This window comes from Copadichromis virginalis, linkage group LG12 (assembly GCF_057382275.1).
Source record: "Copadichromis virginalis isolate Kocher_CV1m ecotype Utaka linkage group LG12, C_Virginalis_male_GT1.1, whole genome shotgun sequence".
NCBI classification, from domain to species: Eukaryota; Metazoa; Chordata; class Actinopteri; order Cichliformes; family Cichlidae; genus Copadichromis; species Copadichromis virginalis.
In genome coordinates this window covers 37035693-37059268 of record NC_140629.1, presented here as the reverse complement: position 1 = coordinate 37059268, position 23576 = coordinate 37035693, and the positions used below count along the sequence as shown (strand labels likewise).

General features: G+C 41.1%; 1 protein-coding gene across 1 annotated transcript in view; it reads right to left on the bottom strand.

The window, feature by feature from the left end:
* Positions 1-23576, bottom strand: part of bmp2k (BMP2 inducible kinase) — a 56800-nt gene that overhangs the window by 3786 nt on the left and 29438 nt on the right. Inside the window, exons 4-15 of the mRNA XM_085476388.1 lie at positions 22641-22783; positions 19477-19598; positions 16836-16917; positions 14489-14621; positions 13095-13198; positions 12930-13009; positions 12577-12725; positions 11957-12156; positions 11664-11852; positions 8942-9183; positions 8461-8627; positions 7933-8046 (exon numbers count right to left, since the gene is read on the bottom strand). Of these exons, the coding sequence (XP_085332514.1) occupies positions 7933-8046; positions 8461-8627; positions 8942-9183; positions 11664-11852; positions 11957-12156; positions 12577-12725; positions 12930-13009; positions 13095-13198; positions 14489-14621; positions 16836-16917; positions 19477-19598; positions 22641-22783 (1725 nt within the window). The remainder of the gene's footprint in view (positions 1-7932; positions 8047-8460; positions 8628-8941; positions 9184-11663; positions 11853-11956; positions 12157-12576; positions 12726-12929; positions 13010-13094; positions 13199-14488; positions 14622-16835; positions 16918-19476; positions 19599-22640; positions 22784-23576) is intronic.

The window sequence follows — 23576 nt, the reverse complement described above, 5'->3', positions numbered from 1 at the left end:
CTCCAAAAACAAAACTCAGTTTTCCATTTAGAAAACCTCACAAACCTGCAATGACTTCAGATCACACAAAACCAGTCAGAATAATAACACTGCAGGATGTGTAACTCAAGTCTTTGCTACTCGTGTGTCTCGACAAAAACAAAGAAAGAAATCAGATCAGGACCAATCCCCCAAAACTCCTGTGCAACGTTAACATAAAAGAGCTATTTTATAGAAAATCGGTGACATCTCCCAGCTGGCAGCAGGTTTAACATGCCTACATTAGAAAATGATTTTGACACAGGAGGACTCGCAGGCAGAAGACGAGGCTGGTATCAGAACGCAGGTCATAAAAGATTTTTTCATATGACTGAGCAGCATCCATCCCACATGCTGTCGAGACCCCTAAACGTTTTACCCAGTGAATTCCACAGAGCAGGCATCCAGGGTCTCAATGCCAGTTTCTGTTCCTCTACAAAGTGAAATATTTTGGCTGTGACTCATAAGAATAATTTTATTGATCCCAAAGGGAGATTCATAGTTTTTACCCGTGTCTTGGAGAGGTTAAAGTTTTTAAAAAAAAACTGAGCTTAAATGAGGCAGCTGTTAAAATTTCATGTAGATTATCTCCTGAAGTTGTTGTAAATGCCGAGGCGCTCTGGTTTCACATTTTTCTTATCCAACATCATTTTAAGGTTACGCCGAACACATGAAAACACGGAGTGAGTCGCTTGTATGAGTGACACTCAGGCAGTCTGAGTCTAATGCTCTACAGTTCCTCCTTTTCTTTTCATTTCTATGTAGAAAAACTATTTTGGTCCGAAATCGATCTTTCCTTCTCGTCTTCGTCCGCCGCCTCTCAGACTGCTTCCATCCATCGTTGTTACCAACCTTCAGCTCACTCTGGCCGGCGGTGCCCTCTGAAGAGCTGATATCAGAGCTGTCTTGTTTAAGAGCTCCAGTCTGTGCTGCACTGGTGTTTGAGCTCTGCCTCCTGTTGTCCACATTACACCTGAATCACCGTGTGAACGCATTTTGAATTTTGCAGGAAAACTGTTTAAATGTATCCAAATGGGTGAAAACTGATTGTTGTTTTTGTGAAACAACAACTGATTCAATTTTGCTAAAATCAAAAGTCAATGATAAGTGACAGACCGAGTCCTGATGCCTTCCGCTGCTTCTTCGACCGCTGTATTATGGAGGCATTACCCAGGATTACTCGGCTTATACGCCAACCTCCCCACACAAACAAATGCCCAAAAGTTTGCCTTATACTGAAGCAGAAGTGCAATCGCAAAAGTCAATATGGTCTAAAAGCTGCTCCGACTTCTCATCTCTGATCCTGCCATAAGAAGAGCGAGCTTAGAGGCCGGGGAAATAAGACGAGCAGCTTTTCAAGATTCACAGAATTACTTTTAAAGTTTAGAGATTTAAGCTGCGAGCGTCCCTTTAGACTTGAAAAAGGAAGCTTTGTTCTCTTATTTAAACTCTGCATTTTTGGAAATTCTTACATGTATTTTGGCATTTGGAGGAAAAATTTCTGCCTTCAGTGTGTAAATTTATGTCCAAGAGATTTGCATAATGGCAACTTAGAAATTATCCTAATTAGCGAGTGGATAGTCTCCAATTGTATTGAAGATAAACGGTGCCATATACAATGAGCCAATTCATTGTTCCCTATTAGAGGAACGCTGGGAAAAAGAGAAAAAGAGAACGACCCCCTGCTGCGAACATGAAAATGGAAACCAAGCGTCCAAACTGGCAGGACGTGACGGCGGATCAGCCAAAAGCTTTGCTGCCGATAAATCAAACAAGGCAGCACTCAAAGATAAGAAGTCCGAGCTGCTCTGCATCTGCTCGGCCCACCCGGATTAGAACTTGTAATCATGCTCACCTCCCGGAATGAGGCGATCCCGCCAAACAATAGAAACATCTTTAATCATGAGAGAAGATGTCAGAGCCACGCGGATTTGTTTTGTGTTTCTCCGGTGGGGTGGGGGGAGATTCTGAAGGATTACAGGCTGCGTCTGATCTCTTAAAGATACAAATAAGTGGCGAAAACATGCGTGTGATTGTTCTCTTGTGTGACGGGAGATAAAATCTGTTAGAAATGAGCGAGAGCAGCAGGGGCTTACAGAAGTCTGTTCCCTCGCCGAACAACCGCCGCCGAGCACAGATTGATTTGACGAGGCCGCCGAGAGGTGAACCCAGCGACGGCGAGCCAAACGGGAACGCCCACATTGCATTTTATCCTGCAGGGTTCAGGTTAACGATTTTGGAGAGGGACGTGTCTGTAAAACTGTAGCTGCTGGATGGTCTGGAACGCCTCCTCTATCCAGTACACCGTGTCGATTCCTACATGCATTTAGATGAGGGAGGAGAGGCGGCTGTAGGAGGATGAACAGGTGCAGTGTTTGTACAGGTGTGCCTCAGAGGTGGAATATACAAATCTTGTCCTTTTGATCTTGTTTCAGTCATTCAAGATGAAAACTTGTTTGTGCAACTCATCACTTTGCATCACGCCAAATTAAAATTGACCCTAAACAGAAAACACGATGAGCACCTGTTACACCTGAAGCAATGAAATTAAGGAAAAAAAATATTTTATGAATCAGTTGTGCGACGCGTCGTATTTAACTGACATCGCTTCAGGCCTGTGAGATCTAAATCATCATTGCTGTCAGAATTTGCTTTTCCCCCCACTAACGGGGGACAAAGATACTTCTAAAAAGTATTTACTTTGCTTCAAAAAGCCCTTTCTGGGTTCTTCCAAACCACAGAATCAGGGTTGGGGCGAAGGAACTTCAGCAAGTTGTAATAATAGTTGATATACCTGTGGTCTCAACTCCTTCCTCGCATCTCTGGTAAGAGGGGCTACGACACAATGAGAAAGGGGGCTTGATTGACAAATGAAAGCGTGCGTGTGCACTGCTGGATCGTCCATCGTGAACTGCAGCATATTCAAAGCCTCTTTGATAAATCTTTGCTGTATAGTTTTACTCACAGCATCCTGATAGACTGATATCCAAATATGGTCAAAATTCCACCACAGACAGAAGGAAATGACGAGAACATGAAAGTTTGTCCAGAACTAAACCTGCAAACAAGGATTAACCACACTGAACTCACCATGTTCAGAGCTTTAATCTCCATCGGGTTTCCAGCAAACTAGGCATAGGGGCAAAGTCAGATTCACATCTACCCCTTTATATGGAAGATTCATCGATTTAACAGGAGAACTGCAGCCAAAATGCATGTAGGAGACTTGAAAATGTCTTTGTTGCCAAAGGTTGCAGAAATACACCCTTAACCAAGCGAGTGAAGGACACATGCGTCGCTGCTTCTGTTTCACACTCTGTTTTGCCAACCAGCCGTTGCACAGCATCTCAAACATGCTCAGCTTTCAGTTCGAGCTAGACGGGGCGACACTTAAGACAGCCATCCTAACATCAGGAACATCTTGCTCGTGGTGTAGTGGTGGAGAGACTCTAAGCTTCTCTTTAAGGATAAAAAAGGAACCAAAGTGAGTATTGATTTTGGATGTTTTTTATTCATCAGTAACATTCTATAAAGAAGTACATTCACACTCACAGTATGATACAGGACCTTTTACATAGTCTGCTGCAAAAACAAGAAAACTACTGATCTATGGGTTGTTGTCTTTCTGCAGGAGAGGTACCAGGAACTGCTGGAGTCAACTAAAGCTGAAGAGCTGTGACATTTTTCCAACACTTCTAATGAGAATTAAAGTTTAAAAAAAAAAAAATAATCCAATAGTTTTAGTCATCTTATTGGAGGCTTCCTAACACATCTGCATGATTTAAGGCTAACAAAAAATAAAACAAAAATATAGTAACAAAGGGGGGGAAACATCGCCCCAAGACAGAGAGGAAAGAGCACAGAAAAGTTGCAAATGTAAACAATATAAAACAACATCATCCTACAGATCCTGGGACAGTACTTCCTGTTTTGCTGCACTTTCAAAATAAAATAAAGTGCATTAATAACACTGACTGTCCCTTTCACTTGTTTTTGGCTCTGATGGTTCGCTTGTCCGAGCTATAGACCCATCCACCAATACACATGAACAAGATGTTTCTGAGAATGGCTGTCTCACTAAATGAAGAATGAAAAGAAAGTAAACAAATAAAACAAATAATTAAAAAAATAAAAACCAAAACTTAAATGAAGCAGTTTTTCCAAAAAAAGGCCCCAGTAAAGGCAGGCAGTGACATGAGCGGAAAAATGAGGTGGAACAGAAGCATCAAGCAGCTTTAACTCCAAACTTACCTTCAGCTAAACACAAATTACCACCAACTATATTCATTACAATGTGATATGGTTCATGTGTGCACGGATGAGTGCCAAGGGAAATGCTCACTTGCTGACCTAAGGCGGATAAACAGCAGCACAGTGAGGATCAACAAACATACAGCCCTTTAGGATTGTATGGATTCAAATATATATAAAAAGAAAGAATAAAACAAATAAAAAAAAAGAATAAATCAAAATTTCCTCAATTTTTGACCAAAAATCAACATTTAAACAAGAGAATGTGCCATCAGCCAGTTGTATTCAACATAAAACTATTAAAACAATAACGAAAGTTAGAGTCAAGTCGAGCTGTGGCAGCTCCCTATCAAAATCATCATCCTTTATATGAGTGGGATCTACTTTAATCACTTGTTTGGTCCATTGTTGTGGCAAAGAAAGAAAAAAAAAAACCCCACATCCTTTCATTAACCATCCAAGTTTTTGTATCCACTATAATTTTCTAAGCAGGTAAATTAACTGCATGAAAACAGAGTAAATCTGTCATGGATAAAGGAAAGTTTTTCAAAGAAATCCTTTTACGTAACCACACTCGCTCATTTTAGCGGATAAATTAGTCACTTAAAGGTTAAGATTACCTATAACATGTCGTAATCCGCCGTGACATCGGGTACGGGGAAGGCCAATAACACATTTTCTGATTCGACCTCATAAAGTTACTCAGAGATCTTTAAGGGTTACGACGGGCACCCTGTTATCCGCGCTTGATAGAGTTAAAGTCAGATTTTATGGAAGTTCCTGTAAAGTAAATCAGCACACTGGTCTTTTTATAAAATGTAGTTCCTTTGTTAAAAAAATTAAATAAAAATACTGTCAGCTGTTGGTCATCAAAGAGGATTAAAATCAACTTCCCCACCGTCTGGCAGCAGGCACAAGTACAAGTCGCCAACACCAGAAACACTTAAATCACAAACTGGATATTTATTAGGGTTTAACGCTCAGAAGCAGAGCTGCAGGGGACCAGCAGGTGGAGCTGGAGCCCGATATCGAATCACGGAAAATAAAACCTGACCCGATCCGGTTTTTAAAGTCGGCAGCGGGCTTTAAAACAACAAAACACTAAACTAACCAACTGATGGCACAAACACGAGCGAAGAGGCTGCTCCAAAATTTGCTGCAAATTTTTTCATGCCAGCCTGAAGGAATGAGTCCCAACAAAGTGGGTTCTGCATCAGCTCGGTACAAGAGTCCCTTTTCTTGTTTTTTGGCTTCTTTTTTGGTTTTTCGTTTTATCCAATTTGAACTTGTATAGATTTTTATATTCCTTAAGTAATAAGTGAAGACGATAAAATATTTCCACACTTACATTCAAGTGCTTATAGGGTTATATTGCATTGTCATCTTGTCTTAATCTACTCTAAGATGGATTTGCATTAAGCCTGCGTGTTTGAGATGAATTTACTGTAGAGAGAGAGAAAAGAAAAAAAACACTCACTCTCCTTTAGAAAATAAAATGTTTCAGGATTAATCATTAAATATATTCCATTAATTATAAACAGCATGTCTAAATCACCTATCAAAACATTAATCAATTCACATTTAAGGAGCAGGAAGAGTACAGAGGCACAGAAGCTTATTGCTGCCACAGATGTGATAAATGTAGAAATACTGCGCTCAGATATTCACATTGCTTTAACAAGGCTGTGATCTGTGTTAGGGAAGAAGGGGAGGGGGGGTGAACCACAAGCAGTCTGGTTAATGAAGCCAAATCAGAAGAACTAATCATCAGGTTATGACGTCGGCCTCCACAGTAAAGTGCTCACTCCACATGTGAAGAACATTTGAGGCTTCGGGAAAACTATTGTGCAACGTGTGAGGAATCTTTGCAGTTTCAATGGCCGCGCAGGGGCGACAGTATCGCCATGTAAACAAACGGCAACGAGCCATAACTTTGGAAGTTCAAGTTTGCTTTTTTCCCCTCCTCAAAGTGGAGTTTGTTAGTACCAGGGCTGAGCGATGGTTCGACAGACGTCGTAATAATACAGGAGCTGAAAGATGGGTGTGAGATCATCTCAGCTACATGTTTCAGTCCCTAACACCAAATATATAGCACCAACTCTCCGATATGGTAAATCATGCAAAATAAAACATGTTTACAAAGCTGCGAGTAAAACAGACGCTTTCGGACCAAAGAGTTCCAACAATCAGAGCTTTTTTTCTTCCTTTCTGATGAAAACTGAGTTGAATAGAAAAACTTAGAAAAGACAGACCAAGGAAGGAGCTGTGGGGGTTGTAATTTACTACGCAGTAATACTGTCCTTCACTGCCTCACTGTGAGTGACTCTTTGATGTACAGGACTGGTTTAAATCTATGGATCTTCCCAGGAACGCAGCTGGACTTCACAGTGATGACAACCGTTATTTAGCTCTCTCATTTTGCCAATGCAATAGTTAGTGTGTGCCCGTTTTTCCATTTTATTAGCAAACTACGGAAATGCTCCAACTCGGCTCTGAAGTCAGAAAAATGACAATATTTGACCTGATGAGTCCAAATCAGGTTCTTAAAGCCTGGACCAATGTCTCTGTGTTTTACTCTAATTTTATTTATCTGTTTATTTGTAAATATACAAGTTGTCAGTGCTGCCACAGCAAACACCAACGTCACTAAAGGCTCCTCTTGTGCTGGAGTTGTCTGTAAACTTTATGGCCTCATTCCTGAAGTGCAGACATGCAGAAAGGTGCGACTTCCTGTCAGAGTCGAAGGAACTGCAAAAGTCCGAAAGCAGCTCAAGCGTTTGGCTGAACACCGAATAACCCGCTTTAATAAGACGACTGTAATACTGTTAAATTCAAATGGTGCTATAATGAATTTGCTGCAAAATTTAACACCACGAAGAAAAAAATATTCTTATGACTCCTGAAATTCTTTTAATTAGATGGCCTTTGTATTCATTTATTCACCAGTCAGAAACTAAATAACTGACATTTAAACATCACTCAGCCCTTTGTAGTACCAACCACGTGACATTTCATATTGCTTTTAAACAGCAATTTCATCCAGCTCTTGTCCAAGCTGGACACAGAAGTTTTTGATTCTCACCAAACTTTTTTAATGCACTTTTATTCAAAGTGTAATTTAATCCAAAGTGCCTCACAATGAGCACATACCTCTGACTGTTCTGTGTTAGTACCTTGCTCCAGCCGCGTGGAGAGAGACGTGTTTATGAGTGGACTTCCATCTGACTTGCATAAAGGTTTGTTCCAACGGGACATATTTTCATTAATAAGCCTTCTGTTAAACTTCACTGCATTGAATGCATCGACACACCTGCTACTCCTTCGCTTCCTATTTTAACCACAGGAGGAGCAAAAGCTGCAATTTGCTTTTTTAAAATCATTATTATTATTAATAATATGATTCATAATGACAGCATAAGTGCATCTAAATCTTCCAACTAACATTAGGAAACAACACAAATCTGGCTGATCATTGGTTTTAAATGGCCCACTGCTGGGTCCTTGTGGCATAGGAGCTTCTGACCAGAGGTCAGGTGAGGGGAGAAGACTGGGATTGGGGGGGGGGGGGGGGGGGGGGGGGGGGGGCAGGAAGAGGACAGACTGGGGGAGGCAGGTGGCTCCACAGTGTTGGGTCCTCACGGTAGAGACTCCTCTAAGACTTGCCTGCGTTGGCCACAAATGGGACTGAGCCGAAGAGATCCTCTGGAGGAAGGGGCTTGGCTGCGGCAGGCGGCGGTCGGTCAGTTTCCACGCTCGTTGTCCTCTCCGCTGGCTTTTCTGTACATAAAAGATCACAATTAGATATCTACAGCTACGAGGTGATAGAAGTAGTTTTGAAATTAAATATTCTTGCATATGATTGTGGGTGTTACTGATAAATGTTCCCTCAAATATGTACAGACTCCCACAGCTCTGAGAATACACTCAGTAAGAGCACAATGCCCAAAATCTGCTATTTTAACAACAGAAAAATGTTTATTCTCCATCTGGTTAAAAAGCTAAATAAACACGGTGATACACAATCATGTGGTTCACATGCCAGATTTTTCCCTTTATCTGAAAAAGACATTAACGAGGAGCTGAAATGTTTACAGAAAATTTCTCCGTCTACGGCAACACTTTTCAAACAATCACCTCTTTTCTTTCTTTTCTTGAAATGACAAAAGAGTTAAAACGTTAGAGTTCACTTGCTTGCTCTGAGCATGTCAAATTCCCGGTCAAGCAGCTCCTCCTCGGTCAATTTAGAAAAGTTGTCCTCTCCGAAAGGGTTCCAGCCTGACATATCGGGAGGGTTGCTGACTGCACTGCTGCAGCTCTGCAAAGGAGGGGTGACCCCATCTGTGGACAGCAGAGGGTTCCTACGGCAGAGAGGGGACAGCAAACAGACCACGTTAGAGACAATACCAATCAGATATTTCTAAGACTTCACAAACTGCATGCGTTTTCCAAACAACCGATAGGACTGAAAAAACCCAATGCTGAAGTGAGAACAAACGGCTGAGGTCACGGTGCTTGCATCCATCTTCAACATACAGATGATTAATGTAAATCCCATTTTCACATCACATAAAAACTTTCTATATGCTTAAAAATGGAAAGAAGGGAAATACTCTCACATGTAGAAGGAAACCAATCTAATTTCACTTCCACAAACAGATTCAAAGGACATTACCTGGGGTTAGTGTATGAGGGATCTACAGGAGATGGCCCCCCCATCTGGCAAGTACCAGCTCCAGTTCCTGTGGTGGGTGTGGTCGCATTGTAGGAACCCAGAGGGATCTGGAACTCAAGAGGGGAAGACATATAGGGGAGAGGCTGCTGAGCAGGATGATGCTGCTGCTGCTGTGGATGTTGTTGATGATGTTGCTGATGCTGCTGTTGTTGCTGGACAAAAGCCTGTTGGTACTGTTGCAGCTGTTAGGGAAGGAAGAGAGGGAGAAGAAGGGGGGGAGGGAATGAGGGACGGACCATTGATTTCATGGCGCATTATGATGATGAAATGTTGTTAGAAACCAGTTCTGGATTTGGAAAGCTGGGGACACGGTGGAGGGGAGGGATGAGGGAATGAAAGTCAAAACAGCACATCGAACACCAAACTGAACACATCAACTAATAACGACTAACTCAAACTATGGCTGACAGATCAATTTTCTGGCCAATCAGAGAGTCCGAAACACTTCGAAACAAGATGCTCAAGTCAGTTAAAGTTCTGGGGTATTGATCTGGTCAACCACACGTGGGAGATTCCAGGAGACAATCGTTTCAGGAGAGCTGGACAGGGCCACAGAAGGCCCTTAACCCATCAGCAGGGCCGGTATCGACTTCTTTGTACAAGGTGGAACAGGATGAACACTGCCAGAACCCTACAGAAGGCCACTGGTGTGAATATTTCGGACCAAACAACCAAAAAGAGACTTCACGAGGTTGGCAGTTCCAACACTGGCACCCTGTGCTTTTCACAGAAGAGAGCAGGTTCACCCTGAGCACATGTGACAGACGTGAAGGGGTCTGGAGAAGGCGTGGAGAATGCGATGCTGCACGTAACATCGTTCAGCATGAACAGTTTGGTGCTATGGTCCATGATGGTCTGGGAAGGGATATCCATAGGCAACATCACCCTAACTGCCAGGAGGTGTGAGGATCAAAGCCTTGGACCCACAGTCAAACCCTACACTGGAGCAGTGGGTCCAGGGTTCCTCCTGGTGCACGACAACGCTTGGAGGATACAGGAATTGATAACATTGACCGTCCCTTAACGCTCGCCTGACCTAAATCCAATAGAAAACCTCTGGGTCTTCATGTTTAGGGTCATCCAATCACTCATGATCTGGGAAGAGATCCCAGAGGACACCATCCATCACCTCATTAAGAGCATGCATACAAGCGCACAGGGGACAAGTACCTTTTTAAGTTGCTGCAATGAAATTTTTGCAAAATGGACCAGTCTGCTGCATCAGTTTTTCACTGATTTTCAGTGCGTCTTTGAATTCAGGGCTCTGCAGGTTAATAATTTTAAGTTCTATAAAATGATGTAGCAGTTTTACCCAGTCCATATCAGTGCAGATATCTAGCATAATTTGTTCCCCCATTGCAGTCTCATGTGTTTCCAAAGTGTTCCTTTAATTTGTTTGAGTAGTATATAAATAAATTCTGCAAATGACGACGAAATGAAAAAATACAGTTTATGGTTCACCTTTTTCTCTAAATCCTCTAGTCATCCAACACTTTCTCCACTCTCCAAGTTTGTAAAGCAGTTTTTTCCACACTGCTGTTGTGCATTTAAAGTACCGCACAAATGAAACTGATCCAATGTCATTAAACCATATTACAAATGTGCAACGCGTCTTCCTCACAATAAGGAGCAGGTCTAAGATCGGTGTGGAAATGCTGCTTTTTAAACACTAAGCAGGTATCTTGGGAATAAGAACAGTAATTCTGAGCACTCGCCTCTTCCCCCGAATATGAACCGCTTCATATGTCAGAACGCAACATAGATAAAACTGCTCCATTTCACCCTCTGTTCGATCCCCTCGTGGCTTCGCTCAGACCAGATTGCCTCTGAAATAAAACAGATGGTACGCGCTCGGTGGGAAACAGACTAAAAATTACGCCGCCCTTACAGTGCACATTTGGAGGACCTGTGTTTGTGTGTTTGATTCAGTAAATACTAGTTTTCAGAATATTTGGACAGATTCAGTAGGAAGTTTGAGCGTCTGCTTCCAATGCTGCTTGGCACAGACGTGAGGAGATTCGAGGGAGGAGGACTGGCTGCCAGTGTTTGGAACAGAGAGCAAATTTAGGCCATTATGACATTAAATGAAATATTCAGCTCCGTGTTATTTCACGCTGTGTCTCCATGTGTTTCGCTGTCATTTGCTCAAACTATTTACTGCAGTTTTGGATAAAGTCTTCTGCTCTGAAATGCTGTCACGTTTTTTTTTTCCAGTCGCTTGAACAAAAAGCAAATTCAATTTGATGGCTGTCGATTCAAGAGCAGACTCCACATAAGCCAAGCCGCACAAGGCCAAAAAGGGGCCACATGTTTGTTGATATGGCCAGAACAAACTGAGAATTTGAAATTGAGATCTGTCCAAGTCAAGTATTACCTTCTTGATTTTTAAATATTGAGCATTGGAGCTACATGACTACAGGTAGATAGACTGGGAGCCATTTCTGCTGTTTGGTGTCTGGGTCTTGGCTGCAGACCCAGCTCTCTTCAGCAGGAGAAACTGCATGAGCACTGGAAGTGGTCCACAGGTGCGCAAAACAAAGATGATGTTGAATTAAACCAAACGTCCTTTTTAAACATAACGAATGCAGTCACCAAAGTTTAGGGTATCTTATTGCATCACTGGGGGTTTTGGCGTCACATCTAGACCTCTGAAAGGACTCACCATGGCGGCGTACTGAGCCTGAGCAACCTGCTGCTGATACATCATCTGCTGCTGCTGCTGCTGCTGTTGGAGCATGGCCTGTTGTTGCTGCTGCTGAAGCATGGCCTGTTGCTGCTGCTGTTGCTGGAGCATGGCCTGTTGCTGCTGCTGCTGCTGAAGCTGAAGCGACTGCTGCACAGCCTGTTGGTACTGAAGTCAAAATAAAATAAAAAAAAAAGTTTGGAAAACATTGCCTCCAAGTGATGGCTTAAAAATGACTGATGCGTAATAACTGGGATCATGGTGTGACGTACCTGGAGGTATTGGAGTTGATGTGCATTTGCATGTTGTTGCTGCACTGCCTGGTGGTGGTGATGCTGTTGTAGCTGCTGCAGACGCAAATCACCAGGTTGTAGCTGCTGCAGGACTCTGTGTTGTTGACTGCTGGCCTGTGGCTGAGGCTGTTGCTGAGGCTGAGACTGTATGGATGGTTGCCCAGAGCCAGGAGTGGGAGCTGAGAGGTACAGATGAACAGTGTTTGTTCTTTAGACTCCAGAAAAGGAAATAACAAGTAAATCTAAATTCAGGATATCGAGGGGTTTATATATTCAGATATCACATGGTGACGAGAGCTGAGCCGGTTGCTGATTTACCAGTCAATCAACATTCTGCCTACATCCACAGATGAGGATGCAGGCAATGAGCAAAACATTGCAGCATTATCCTCATTTGGAAGATATTTAGTTCGGGAATTTATGCATAAATAAATAATCATAAATAATTTTCAGTAATTTTAAGAAATGTGTTTTGGTTTGTTTGAAAATAATATGTGTATATAGTCTGTACTGTATTTAGTCAAAATAAAGACTTTTAACAAACTCCTTTAAGACATTTTCTTAGATATAAAAATCCATCCTACTGATGTTTAACAAACCTTTCTGGCCGTTGCTGACGGGTGCTGAAGGCACGGTCATCTTGACAGGGGTGACAGTGTTAGTGAGAGGCAGGACATTACTGTTTGCAGCCTTTGGCCGCTGTCTGGGAGCTATCGATGTTTCCGTTGGGCCCACAGAGTCTGTGATCCTGTAAAGGAGGAAGCAAAAGTGTCCCTCAGCATGTGCAGGAAGAACTGTACTATGTGCGTTTGTAACAGCTGACAGGCTGTGATCTCAAGAGGTAAAAAAAACAAAAAAACAACAATAAAATAAAAAATGAATACATAAGATTAAAGTAATCCATCATTTCCATTTTCAGTTTATACATAATAAAACTGTCGGTGAGCAGCACCTGGCTTTCGTCAAGCTCTTCTTAGCAGCGACCTCGCTGGCTGTCAGAGGCTCAGGGAGTGACGTCGGGATGGGAGAGTTCTAGATAAACAGCAGGGAGGTTCATTTTAATAAGCCAGTGAGGAAAGGCTAAAGACATGCTGACTGTTTTATGCCTGTGACTTACGAAGAGATTTGGCACTGGACAGTCTTTTCCAGCTAATTTGAAGGCAAAATAGGACACTTGGTAAATGTCAGGTCTCTTCTCCTGGTCTGGTTCGAGCATATATCCTGAAGAAGATTAAAGATCACTTTATACACTACAAGAGCAAGATTTCTACAGTTAATTAAAAGGAAGTTTCAGTTACTTGAAACAAAAGTAAAAAGTAGACAGTTGAAAAAAGAAACTATTTGAAACCACTTTCATGCATTTGTTCACTGACCTTTTGCTTGTTGGGCAATTGTGTAAACCACTACACTATTGAGCTGCTGTAATATCTTGTCCTCTTGATTGTTTTGCTTTGATGTAGTTACTTATCTAAGGTGGAAAGTTTTTTTTTGTTTTGTTTTTGCTTTCTTTTATTCTTTGCTTCGAGCCCTGTGTACAGGAGCTGCATGCAAAAAGATCTTTCGTTAAAAGGGTTGGCGTAATAAGCAAATGCTTCAGCCAATACCTTTTGATTAGCCTTGTCTCATGCTTTCTTGCTTTGTGGTAGATCTTTGTTCTGTATTCATTGAGATAATTGAATGCTAATCAATAAAATCAAAATCAAATCAAATCTCGTCTAAATTCCTAATTCTTGACCCTGACATTATAATAATTAAGAGAAATCTTTTCTTTTAAAACTAAATATTTTTAATCCAGAACAATGAAACAGTAACCAGCAAACCCACTCTGCAAAGTAATTAAAGCTAAATTAAAAATATATTTATATTAAAAAAATACATTTAAAAAAGTTTAACTATATCAACTCTGGTGCAGAACAACATGTATTTGGCATGTATCGTCTTCCCTTGACCACTTGGTGGAGCTGTTTGTCAAGTGTTTTAAAAAGGAAGCTCCGCCACAGGATACATTTGGGGAAGTGAAATAACTTGAGCACAAACAAAGCTGTCGTGACTGACGTCCTCGACTGGTTCAAACAGGCTTGAGTTGGGTAAATGCATTAAAAAAAATAAAAAAAAAAGACTGAAAGAGATCACTCTGTGGGTGACAACAGCGGAGAAGAAACCACACTAAAAAGGTGGAGACTGTAACATGGCTTTGTATTTCTTATATTTATCTGTGAAATTACATCAAAGTAACATTTGTTACGGTCAAGCCTAAAGTCAAGCTCCATAAAGCGGGAGACGATTTCCAATTTAAACAACATTTTTTTCACATCTTTGATAATCTGCAAATGTGGGAGACAAATTGCAGACAGAATATTTTGCTCGTTGACAAAATGATGTTAAATAACTACTGAATCAAAAAAGACACCACAGGAAAAAACAAAACAAACGAAAGTTATTCTGGATAGTTATTAATAACTACAAAGCTGTATTCAGCTGCTCCGTGTGACACGTTAAACTCCAACTTACTGATTAAACAGTGCAACTTGAAGGAGAATTTGGAGTTATCTGGAACGATAAAGGTTCCATCACATATGGCGACTTGACTCTCCCCAAATGGAAGTGCGAAGAAACACAGCTTGTACAACAAGCATCCAAGTGCCTGTGGAGAAAACAAACAATCTGGTCAAACACCTGTATCCAGTTACTTTGAGGATGGGCACTGCTAGAGACTCAGCCCCAGTGCCAACATCATACCCAAGTTTTGTTAGTGTGTATTCTATCGCAAAACCCAAAACACCCAGCGTGAGGAGTGTATCCATGTCTTCAATTCAAACACCACCTCATTTTCTCCCAAAATAAAGCAGCTAATATTGATAATAATAATAACAATATCTCATTAAACATCATTTTTGATGCAGACACATTTTGTTTATAACTGAAGAAATACTAGGTTTGTTCAACTAAGCCTGAACAGCCCAAAGGATTTAAAGCAAAACTCTGTAAGTACCCAAAATACCCATCAGAACCTGGGTGCTTTCCTCCTTGCCCTGAGACAATGACGATACAAACAACAGTGATAAACTTTAAATGCATGTTTCCTGAATTACTGAACCACTGAAATTATCTTTAAGATGTTTTCAGTAATTTGGTGGCATGTGATAAAATTGACTGATAGGCTTAAATAGAAAACAAATCAAGATTACCATTAAAGGATACAAGAAGTCTTTGTAAGAAGTCTAAGATGATGTGTGCAGGAGAATTATCAATGGTGCTCATTGGTATTCATCACATTAAAAGAAAAGAAAAATGGGATTCTACAATCACTGAATAGATCAAGAAACCATGCCCTGGCCCTCGAAATGATGCTTCCTTTCTCTTCCTACAGAGGTGCACAGGTCCTTATTAGAAAAAAATATTTTTATTCATGTCACATGCTAAAAAACTGTGTTTACAAAATCAGGCCCAGAGTCTGCTCTGCAGGCAGTATGGCTGTCCAAACAAACCGGCATGCAAAAGTGCTCTGAACTAAAACATATATTCAGCTTAAGCTACATTTGGCTCCAGTATCCAGCATATCTGCTGACCATGCAGTTTGGGATGAAAGAGACTTTGGAATTAGCCGCCCCATTAGGGAACGGTTTCCCTTTAAGCGCTCCATCTGATGATAGTCTGCACCACTCTCCTTAACAAGCTAATCCAGGCTGATGCTCTTAATCTAAGTGAGCCAGCGTGACCACCAAACAACCCCACAAAGTAGGAATAAACGCTTAAGAAATGTGTGTGAGGCACAGCTCACCGTCAGGCACATGGCTCAAAAACAGGAAGTGACAGCACATGGGGTAGTTGACAGGAAGCTGGGGGTTTTTTGGACTCCTACAGTAGGCATTTTCCTTCGACCAGAGACTGAATAGCTCTAACAGACTGAAGCCACTTTCATCAGGCTGTGCTGAGCCGTGCTGTCTTACTACTGACTGACTATGTATTCATAGAGGAAGCATTAAAGAAGTATTTTATAGACATGCAAAGTAAAAGGATCGACCTTAATCTCATCATCTGGAGCAGCTTGATAATGACAAAAATCATCATCACTTTATTACTGATGTACGATATTGATGCATAAATCTGACATTTGGATCAGATATCAGTCCGAGCCCGACTCAATAACCCTGATCAGGTATCTGTGACAATGGGCTCATCTACAGGCCCATCTGTTCGATTCAGTTTAATGACACTTTGCATTTATGCGTTGGCAACAACTAGCCAGAGATCTAACGTAGCATGGAGTAGGCAAATGGCATGGGGTCAAGAGTGTGGGGCCTTTAATTCTTTGTGAAAGTTTCTGATTTGACTAGATTTGACACCATAGCTTCTTCCAATCTACTAATAATTTTAGGTCTTTTTTAAATGTTTCAAACAAAATAAGATGCTTACTAAACATTCTAAGAAATAAAACACTAGTTGTCCCATTATCAGCCACATCCTTGGCTGTTTTACGTCATTAACGTACACAATTCCTCAATAATGGCTCCTGTCCAAACACTTGTTTCTGCTTCTCTGCCTCTTTCTTTCAAAACAGCAGAGGCCCATTTCACACAAGCCTATCAAGGCCCTTAACTGAGTCTAATAATCACATATGGACCCAAAATGAAAAAGGACGGGGAGCAGAGAGGGAAGAACAACTAGCTTTGTTGTGACTGATGTTGCTCAATGTTTTATGAAGGAAAAACGCTGCTGGAGAGCTGGTGGAGGCAAATAGCTGGGAGAGAAAGAGAGAGGAGGAACCTGTCGGGGCAGAGTACTGCCAGGCCAAACCAGCCCTGCAGCCTGCGTAACACACACAGACAGCATACATACAAACAGGGAAGGACCTTACCCATATATCAGCCTTAGTGGTGATGGCTTTTCCTGCATACAAGTTAATCATCTCCGGCGCGCGGTAAGAAAGGGTTGTGTACCTGTACAACACAACAACAGGAAGTAATAGATGAAAGTATGTCCTGTTCAAAAATCCAGCACTGCTAGGAACTTTCTCCCCGTCATTCACTGCTGATTTACATTTCTACTCTAACACATTTTCAGTATTTGTAGTTTTGTTTTTAAATGAAGTGTATTTCAGTCACTCAACTGATGTTTAAAATGAGTGATTACAACAGAATACAGTTAAGAGCTTGGCAACTAGGCTCTGTATTACACACAGAAAATTGGGGAGTGATTACTAAACATCCCCTGGAGCCTACAGGTGGATGCTGGGGTGGAGGAGGTGCTGGAACATATCCAGGGACGACTCCTGTGTGAAATCTGCAGCTTGAATAGGTGTGTTTGGTACAGTTTGAGCTGGCTTTGCCTGATGTTTTTGCTGGCTGTTGAAGTCACAAAATTAAAATACCTAATATATTTCAGGTCATCATTAATCTGAAATAACTGAAAAGACTCTTTGTATGTTTTCTGATTTTGCTACTAGGCAACAGGCAAGTAGACATCTATTCGTTTTTGACGTCCTCAAACACGCCACTATGTGTAGTAGCTAGAATCAAACTATTTTATTCAGCTGTTTTAACACTGACCAGGTAGGACAGGAGAGGATTTTTAGGTTTCATAACAACATGTTTGGCTCTAACAGTGAACCAAAACAAAAGATGTAGCTAAGCAGCTAAACAACAGGCTCAATAAGGGGCCTGATAAAGTCAAGGGGAACTTCACATTCAAATGACCTTTTCTCTTCTGATTCATCGCTACAAACAACTTCTAGTGCAAAGCAAAAGCACATCACTGCAAAAGAAGGGTGTGCTTGATTTCACTCACACACACACACACACACACACACACACACACTTTCATATCTCAGTGAGGACATCTAATTGACATAATGCTTTCCCTAGCCACTTGCTGCAACCATCAAAAATGAATGTCTAACCTTAACCATAGCCTAACTGTAACCCTGACGCTAAAACCACATTTTGAGCCTCAAAAATGCCTACAAACTCATGGGGACCAGGATTTGTCCCCATAAGTGACTGTTGGTCCCCACAAGTATAGTAGCACTCCAATTTTCTGTACTCAAAGATATCCAAACATAGTACACACAAACCAGTTTTTTGTTTTTTTAGTCACTGGCCAAAGTTATAATTCAAATTCAGATTCAAACTTTTATGTGTATCGTTTTGCACTTTCACATAAATACAAGCTTTCAATGCTTTCATGACTTTGTCTGCTTCTGTTTATTGATGCACAGAAGAAAAAAAAGCGACTGCAGGTCAGAGAGTTCCTCATTTACTGCAATAGAAGAACAAACATTTCATTTAGTTTCCTCTTCAGAATCTGTCTGATAACATTCAAAACAGCTGGTTGCATTTTGAGCAAGTCCGGCTTTGAAATGTTCGATGGAAAACCAGCTGAGTCAGCGTAGATCTAAAGCCCATTTCCGTATGACTGGGCAGATTTACACATCGTCCTATTACTGATAACAACCACACATACTGGACTTTATTGCAGCTATAAACGGGTGAAATTGAACAGGCCAATGCTGAACAGGCTTCTGTGATTTGACACTATACAAACAGAATCACATCTAAGACTGCAGATCCCTGCCATACAAATGTGCATGGGGCAAGAAGTGCCTACATAATCACATCCCATTACTGGGCATAATCTCTGATATCTGTTGGTTCTGGGCCATTACGCAGCCACCTACCACAGATGGCAGCACCTCTCTCTGCACTGGAAATTATTAAAAAAAAAAAAAAAAAACTAAGAAAGATAACGAGGCAAAAACTGCCAAGAAACTGCCACATAGTGCAAACTGACCTTGTTTATGTGCCTCACATTTCCTCTGAATTCAAGATTTGATTATCAGCAACGATCTTTAAAGGCTCGTAAACACGCATGCCCACACGCACACAGTCTACATCCAACAATGTTTTCACTTTGTGACTTATATTAGTTTGTTTTTTTTCCTCCATATTTTTTTTTTTTAACCAAAACAACAAATATAAGGCCATGATTCTCTTTTATGGTTATCCGTTTTGTTTTTATCATCATCATCATCATCTATGATAGATAATGACATTTAAGCATTTTTACATTTTACTCTTGTTATACTTAATGCTGCCCATCTTAGCCCGGGACATTTTCTCACAGAATAGATTCCTTAATCTCATCAGTTTTACTACAAGAAAAATTATTATTAACAATGAAAAGTAATTAATTTGAATCCACCAGCCACAAAAACAAACTGTCATGAACATATTAACAAGTATTATATTCCACTCAGTCTACCTCTCAGTGTGAAGCAGTCCCTGATTATTCATCAGACCAATCTTATCGTTTCATATCGACTCAGAAAAAGAAAATATTTGACTTTTTAAAATGGCAAAAGGAAAGAAAAAAAAGTCCTAATATAGAGACTTTATGGGGTTGCTGGTGGCGTTTAACAGCTCTTCCCTTACAGGACACATTTTTAAAAACATTGACAAACATCAAACAACTGGCTATGTTCAGGCCCTAAAAACCCTTACTTCTTAATCTCGTCCTCCACAGCAGCCACGCCGTCCTTCTGTGGCAGTAAAACTCTGTGAGTGGCGCTGCCAAAGTCGCACAGCACATAATTTCCTTGGTCATTCAGCAGGATATTCTCAACCTGGCAAAAAAGAAACACAGCAGGGTTTGGAATGTTTTCAGGAGAAAAATGACATAATGGAAATAAAAACTATTGGAAAAATTAATGAAAACCCTACACAGCACAGCACAGATGCACCTAGCGAGGGGGGGAAAACAACAGCAGAAGAAGACAATAATTCTAATGTGTTAGTGTGCACAGGTAAGTAGAAGTCTCTAATGTTTTCAGAGCCTCTCAGCTGCAGTCTTAGTACAACGTTTAATGTTTTAATTTCATAATTTGTCACTCCTCACTTTGACGGTTTATACCTCACTTATGGATGCTTTAGATTTCAACTGCTGGCTTTTGCTGAACATAGCTTTCAGGTCTGGTCCAAATGTTGGTAAATCATAACTAATGAGGGGCTGTTTTTTGAAGTCATCAAATCTTATCTGCAATTACACAGTCCAACCATTCGTTAATACGCTATACCCAAGTCATACTTTTCCACATTGGGGAGAGCACACCGTTCCCCAGGTGTAAACACAAAGCCACTGCCTTAGTGACACACTAAACACAACGACACCTCACTGGCCATTGTTTGCATGTGGTCTGGAACAATGCATCCTAACACGCAGGGGTCAAAAGACATCAGAAATGTCGAGATGGTCAAGGTCAAGAGGAAAATGAAGAAGACAAAGAAGGCCAAGAGGACAACCAAGACAATTCGCTTCTGACGCAGTTTGTGCAGCTGTTGTCCAAAATGTTTTAACCATGAAAGAAGCTGGAATGAGGTTAACACCAATAATTTCACATTTTTAATGTGTTTAGAGAGTCATCATGTGACCTAAAAAAAAACCCATAAGCCTCAGGTCTTAAAGGTATGAGTTTTAGAGTCAAAAACAAAGACTGACAGTTCATATCTGTTTTTCTTATACCGACTTTCATTCCTCTTCCCTTCAGTGCATATCTCCACCTCTCCAGGATCACTTGGACGCGCAGATCGCAACGCTGTGTGTAAACAGTCTATAGAGAAACCAATCTGCCACTGCAAACAGCGAGAGGCTCAGAGCTGATCCCTGATGCAATCAGACCCCAACCTTGAACCCAACAGTCACTCCTGAAGCACACCTCACCACTGTCTCGCTGTCTCATACTTGTCTCCTGCACCACTCGCATACATCACCACTCCCGACTTCCTAAATGCACCACAGCTCCTGTTTTGGGACCTTCATGTCCTTTCTCTAGATCCAAGTGTAACTCCCTCTGGGATTCTCAATCAGCACCATCGAAGCAAATATCACATTATGACTGCTCAGTATGAAGTCATAAAGGTGCTTCCCTGACCCTCACCTCTCTCCTTAACCTAGCTTCAACAACTCTCTCCTATAACTTCATCAGCCTTTTTTTTAAGTTTAATACTATGGTTAGTTTTTAATAAACAATTGGATGTAATTTTGAAAAGATCTCATTAGTGTGTGTTTAATGAAAAACCTTAAAAACACAGACACTGCTTCCTGGCACTCTGAATTTATTTGGAAAGTCAGACTAGTATGAAGTATTCCACTAAAATCACATCAGCTGTGATAGACAGATGAGCAAACAACCAAACGGTGGCTCGTCGACTCCTATTACATTATACAGAGATTCCATCCTCACAAAACCTGATCTAACACTGATGTTTCAGCTGAACTGAGCAAGCCAGCTTTGTGTGGGTTTAATGCCTCATTTTTCAGTTAATATTTCTACCTTCTGAGGCAGAAAGAAATGAAAAGCAACCAGGAATAAGATTTTAAAATTAAACATCTGAAAGGAGGAAACCAGTGATGTGTTTGTGGGAGATGTGGCAGAAAAGATGAGACCAAAAAGACTTTAAACTGTCCAAGGAAAACCTGAGCTAATGAAAGAAACAGTGAGTGCCTCAATCTGTTGACAGCTCAGGGTTAAGGGCCTTTTTTGCACTCTCACTTCCCCTGGCACTGCGTGACTGGGCCTCCGCAGTCTTTTGTGTCCCTGCAACGTTATGTAAGCCGTGTAGGCTGAACAGATAGACAGCGAACAGAGGACCAGCCTGTGGAGCTGAAGGGACTGCACTGTTTAGAGGCTTGTCCAACTGGACTGAGTACAGCAGTGCACTGATGGGGCCACTGAGGAGGATTCAACTAGGGTGGGAAATTACCACCAGTCTCCAGGCATCAGCAAATGAGGGCAAATCTGGCTTTTAGCCACCCTTTGAATTAGAAATCTAAAAATTAAAGTGGGTTAAAGTTGGCCAGGAAGATTTAACTTTGGAGCTCTGGAACAATCCGGAAAAGGTCATAGATGAGCAACAAACGGGGTTATCGGACGAGAGGAAGGAGCGGAAGTAAGTGAACGAGCTGGCAAAGGAAGCAGCGACACGTAAGAGGAAGCAGAGGAGTGAGAATGAGGGGTGAAGTAAAACTAAAGCATTCCTCCTGCTGACCACGCAAATTTAGTTCACTTATAAATAACATCTGATATTTAATTAAATAGAAACCTGCTTAAACTGCAAACCAGAGTTACTCATTCTGTATGCGTCTGCTGCACACACACACACACGTCTCCAGGAAAGGGTTTACAGTTTGCAGGTGACACACTTTTCTTTAACCGTAAAGTTAATCATTTAACAAATCCGACACTGTTTAACAGTTTCAGATTTCAAACTGTAATAATGTGTAGACATCGCATTTAAACAAAAGTTATATTTTAATATTTCACCAACTAAACTGTTGGTTTATCTTACCTGGTTGCCTTATCCTATTAACTTCACTAAAGCTCAAGTGGTCTTTCTTTTCTTCATTTGTGTGGATGAACATCTGTGTAAGTGTGATTTTTGCAGTCAGGCCGCGCTTTTTAAAAATACAAAATAACACGTTAGTTTTTTTGGGTTTTTTTGTTTTCTTCTGTGGGGTGATTGAGCCCTTTGAAATTCGTTAATGTACATTTACCTTTCTATGTTTTACGCTGCACAAGTGTAACTGTCACCAACCCATCTGTCCATCATTTAAGCTTCTTTCATGAAACAGAGGAGGGGATGGAAAAGTACAAAAATACCGGCCTCACCTTAAGGTCTCTGTGGATGATGGGCGTTTTGCATTGGTGCAAGCGGGCCACGGCCTCACACGTGTCACAGAAGATGTGGAGGACCTCAGCCTCGCTGAAGCCCACGTTTAACCGCTGGTTCATTTGCTTCACTACCTGCCCCGCTGCAGAGAGAGAATAAAGGGGTTGGAGAGACCGCTTTAGGAGTGAAAACAGATCAAAACAATACATACAGCATGTTTGACCATAAAAACTATTATCAGCTATTCTCAGTAACTACTGTACTGTTTGCATGTAAACTTATTCTGATGAGGGCAAAACTGCTTTAAAGGGCAGTGCATGATCAATATAGAGGCCAGGGGTGCTAAAATAATAATCACACTTTAATCTCAATTACTCAACACAATTCTTTAACTTATGATGCTTGCATTAAAGGAAAAAAGAAAGAGGCAAATGCTGCTGGGCACAAAGGGTTGCCTGGTAGACATCGGTAATGGCCATCATGACTCCCGGGTGGGTTTCTTTTGTCTATGAAGCCAATTTTACACAATGGTAACAAAATGATCACGCAAGCCCGCCTTACCATGAGAACAGATGGGGGCAAAATGACGACTCAGAGCTTTATAAGTACTAAAAGCACAGTGCTGTAAGGCAAGCACTTCATTTATAACCAAATATTTAAAAAGTTAGAAAACAGAAATGAGAGTCTCAAAGCAAAAATAAATGGAAGAGACCGGTCTTATTTCAGTTATTTTGTTTTTATAATTATTCAGAAGACGAAACTCAATTAATCGTTTAGCTTTAAAAACTTAAATAGTACCAATGCAAGACGATGCAGAAAGCAAACAAAATGCTGCACATTTTTACTTTTTCCTTACACGTTTATTCCTCTGCCTCTTGGACTTTATCCTAAATTTGCTTAACTGGTGAAGTTTGTGCTGATTAATGGAGCCATTG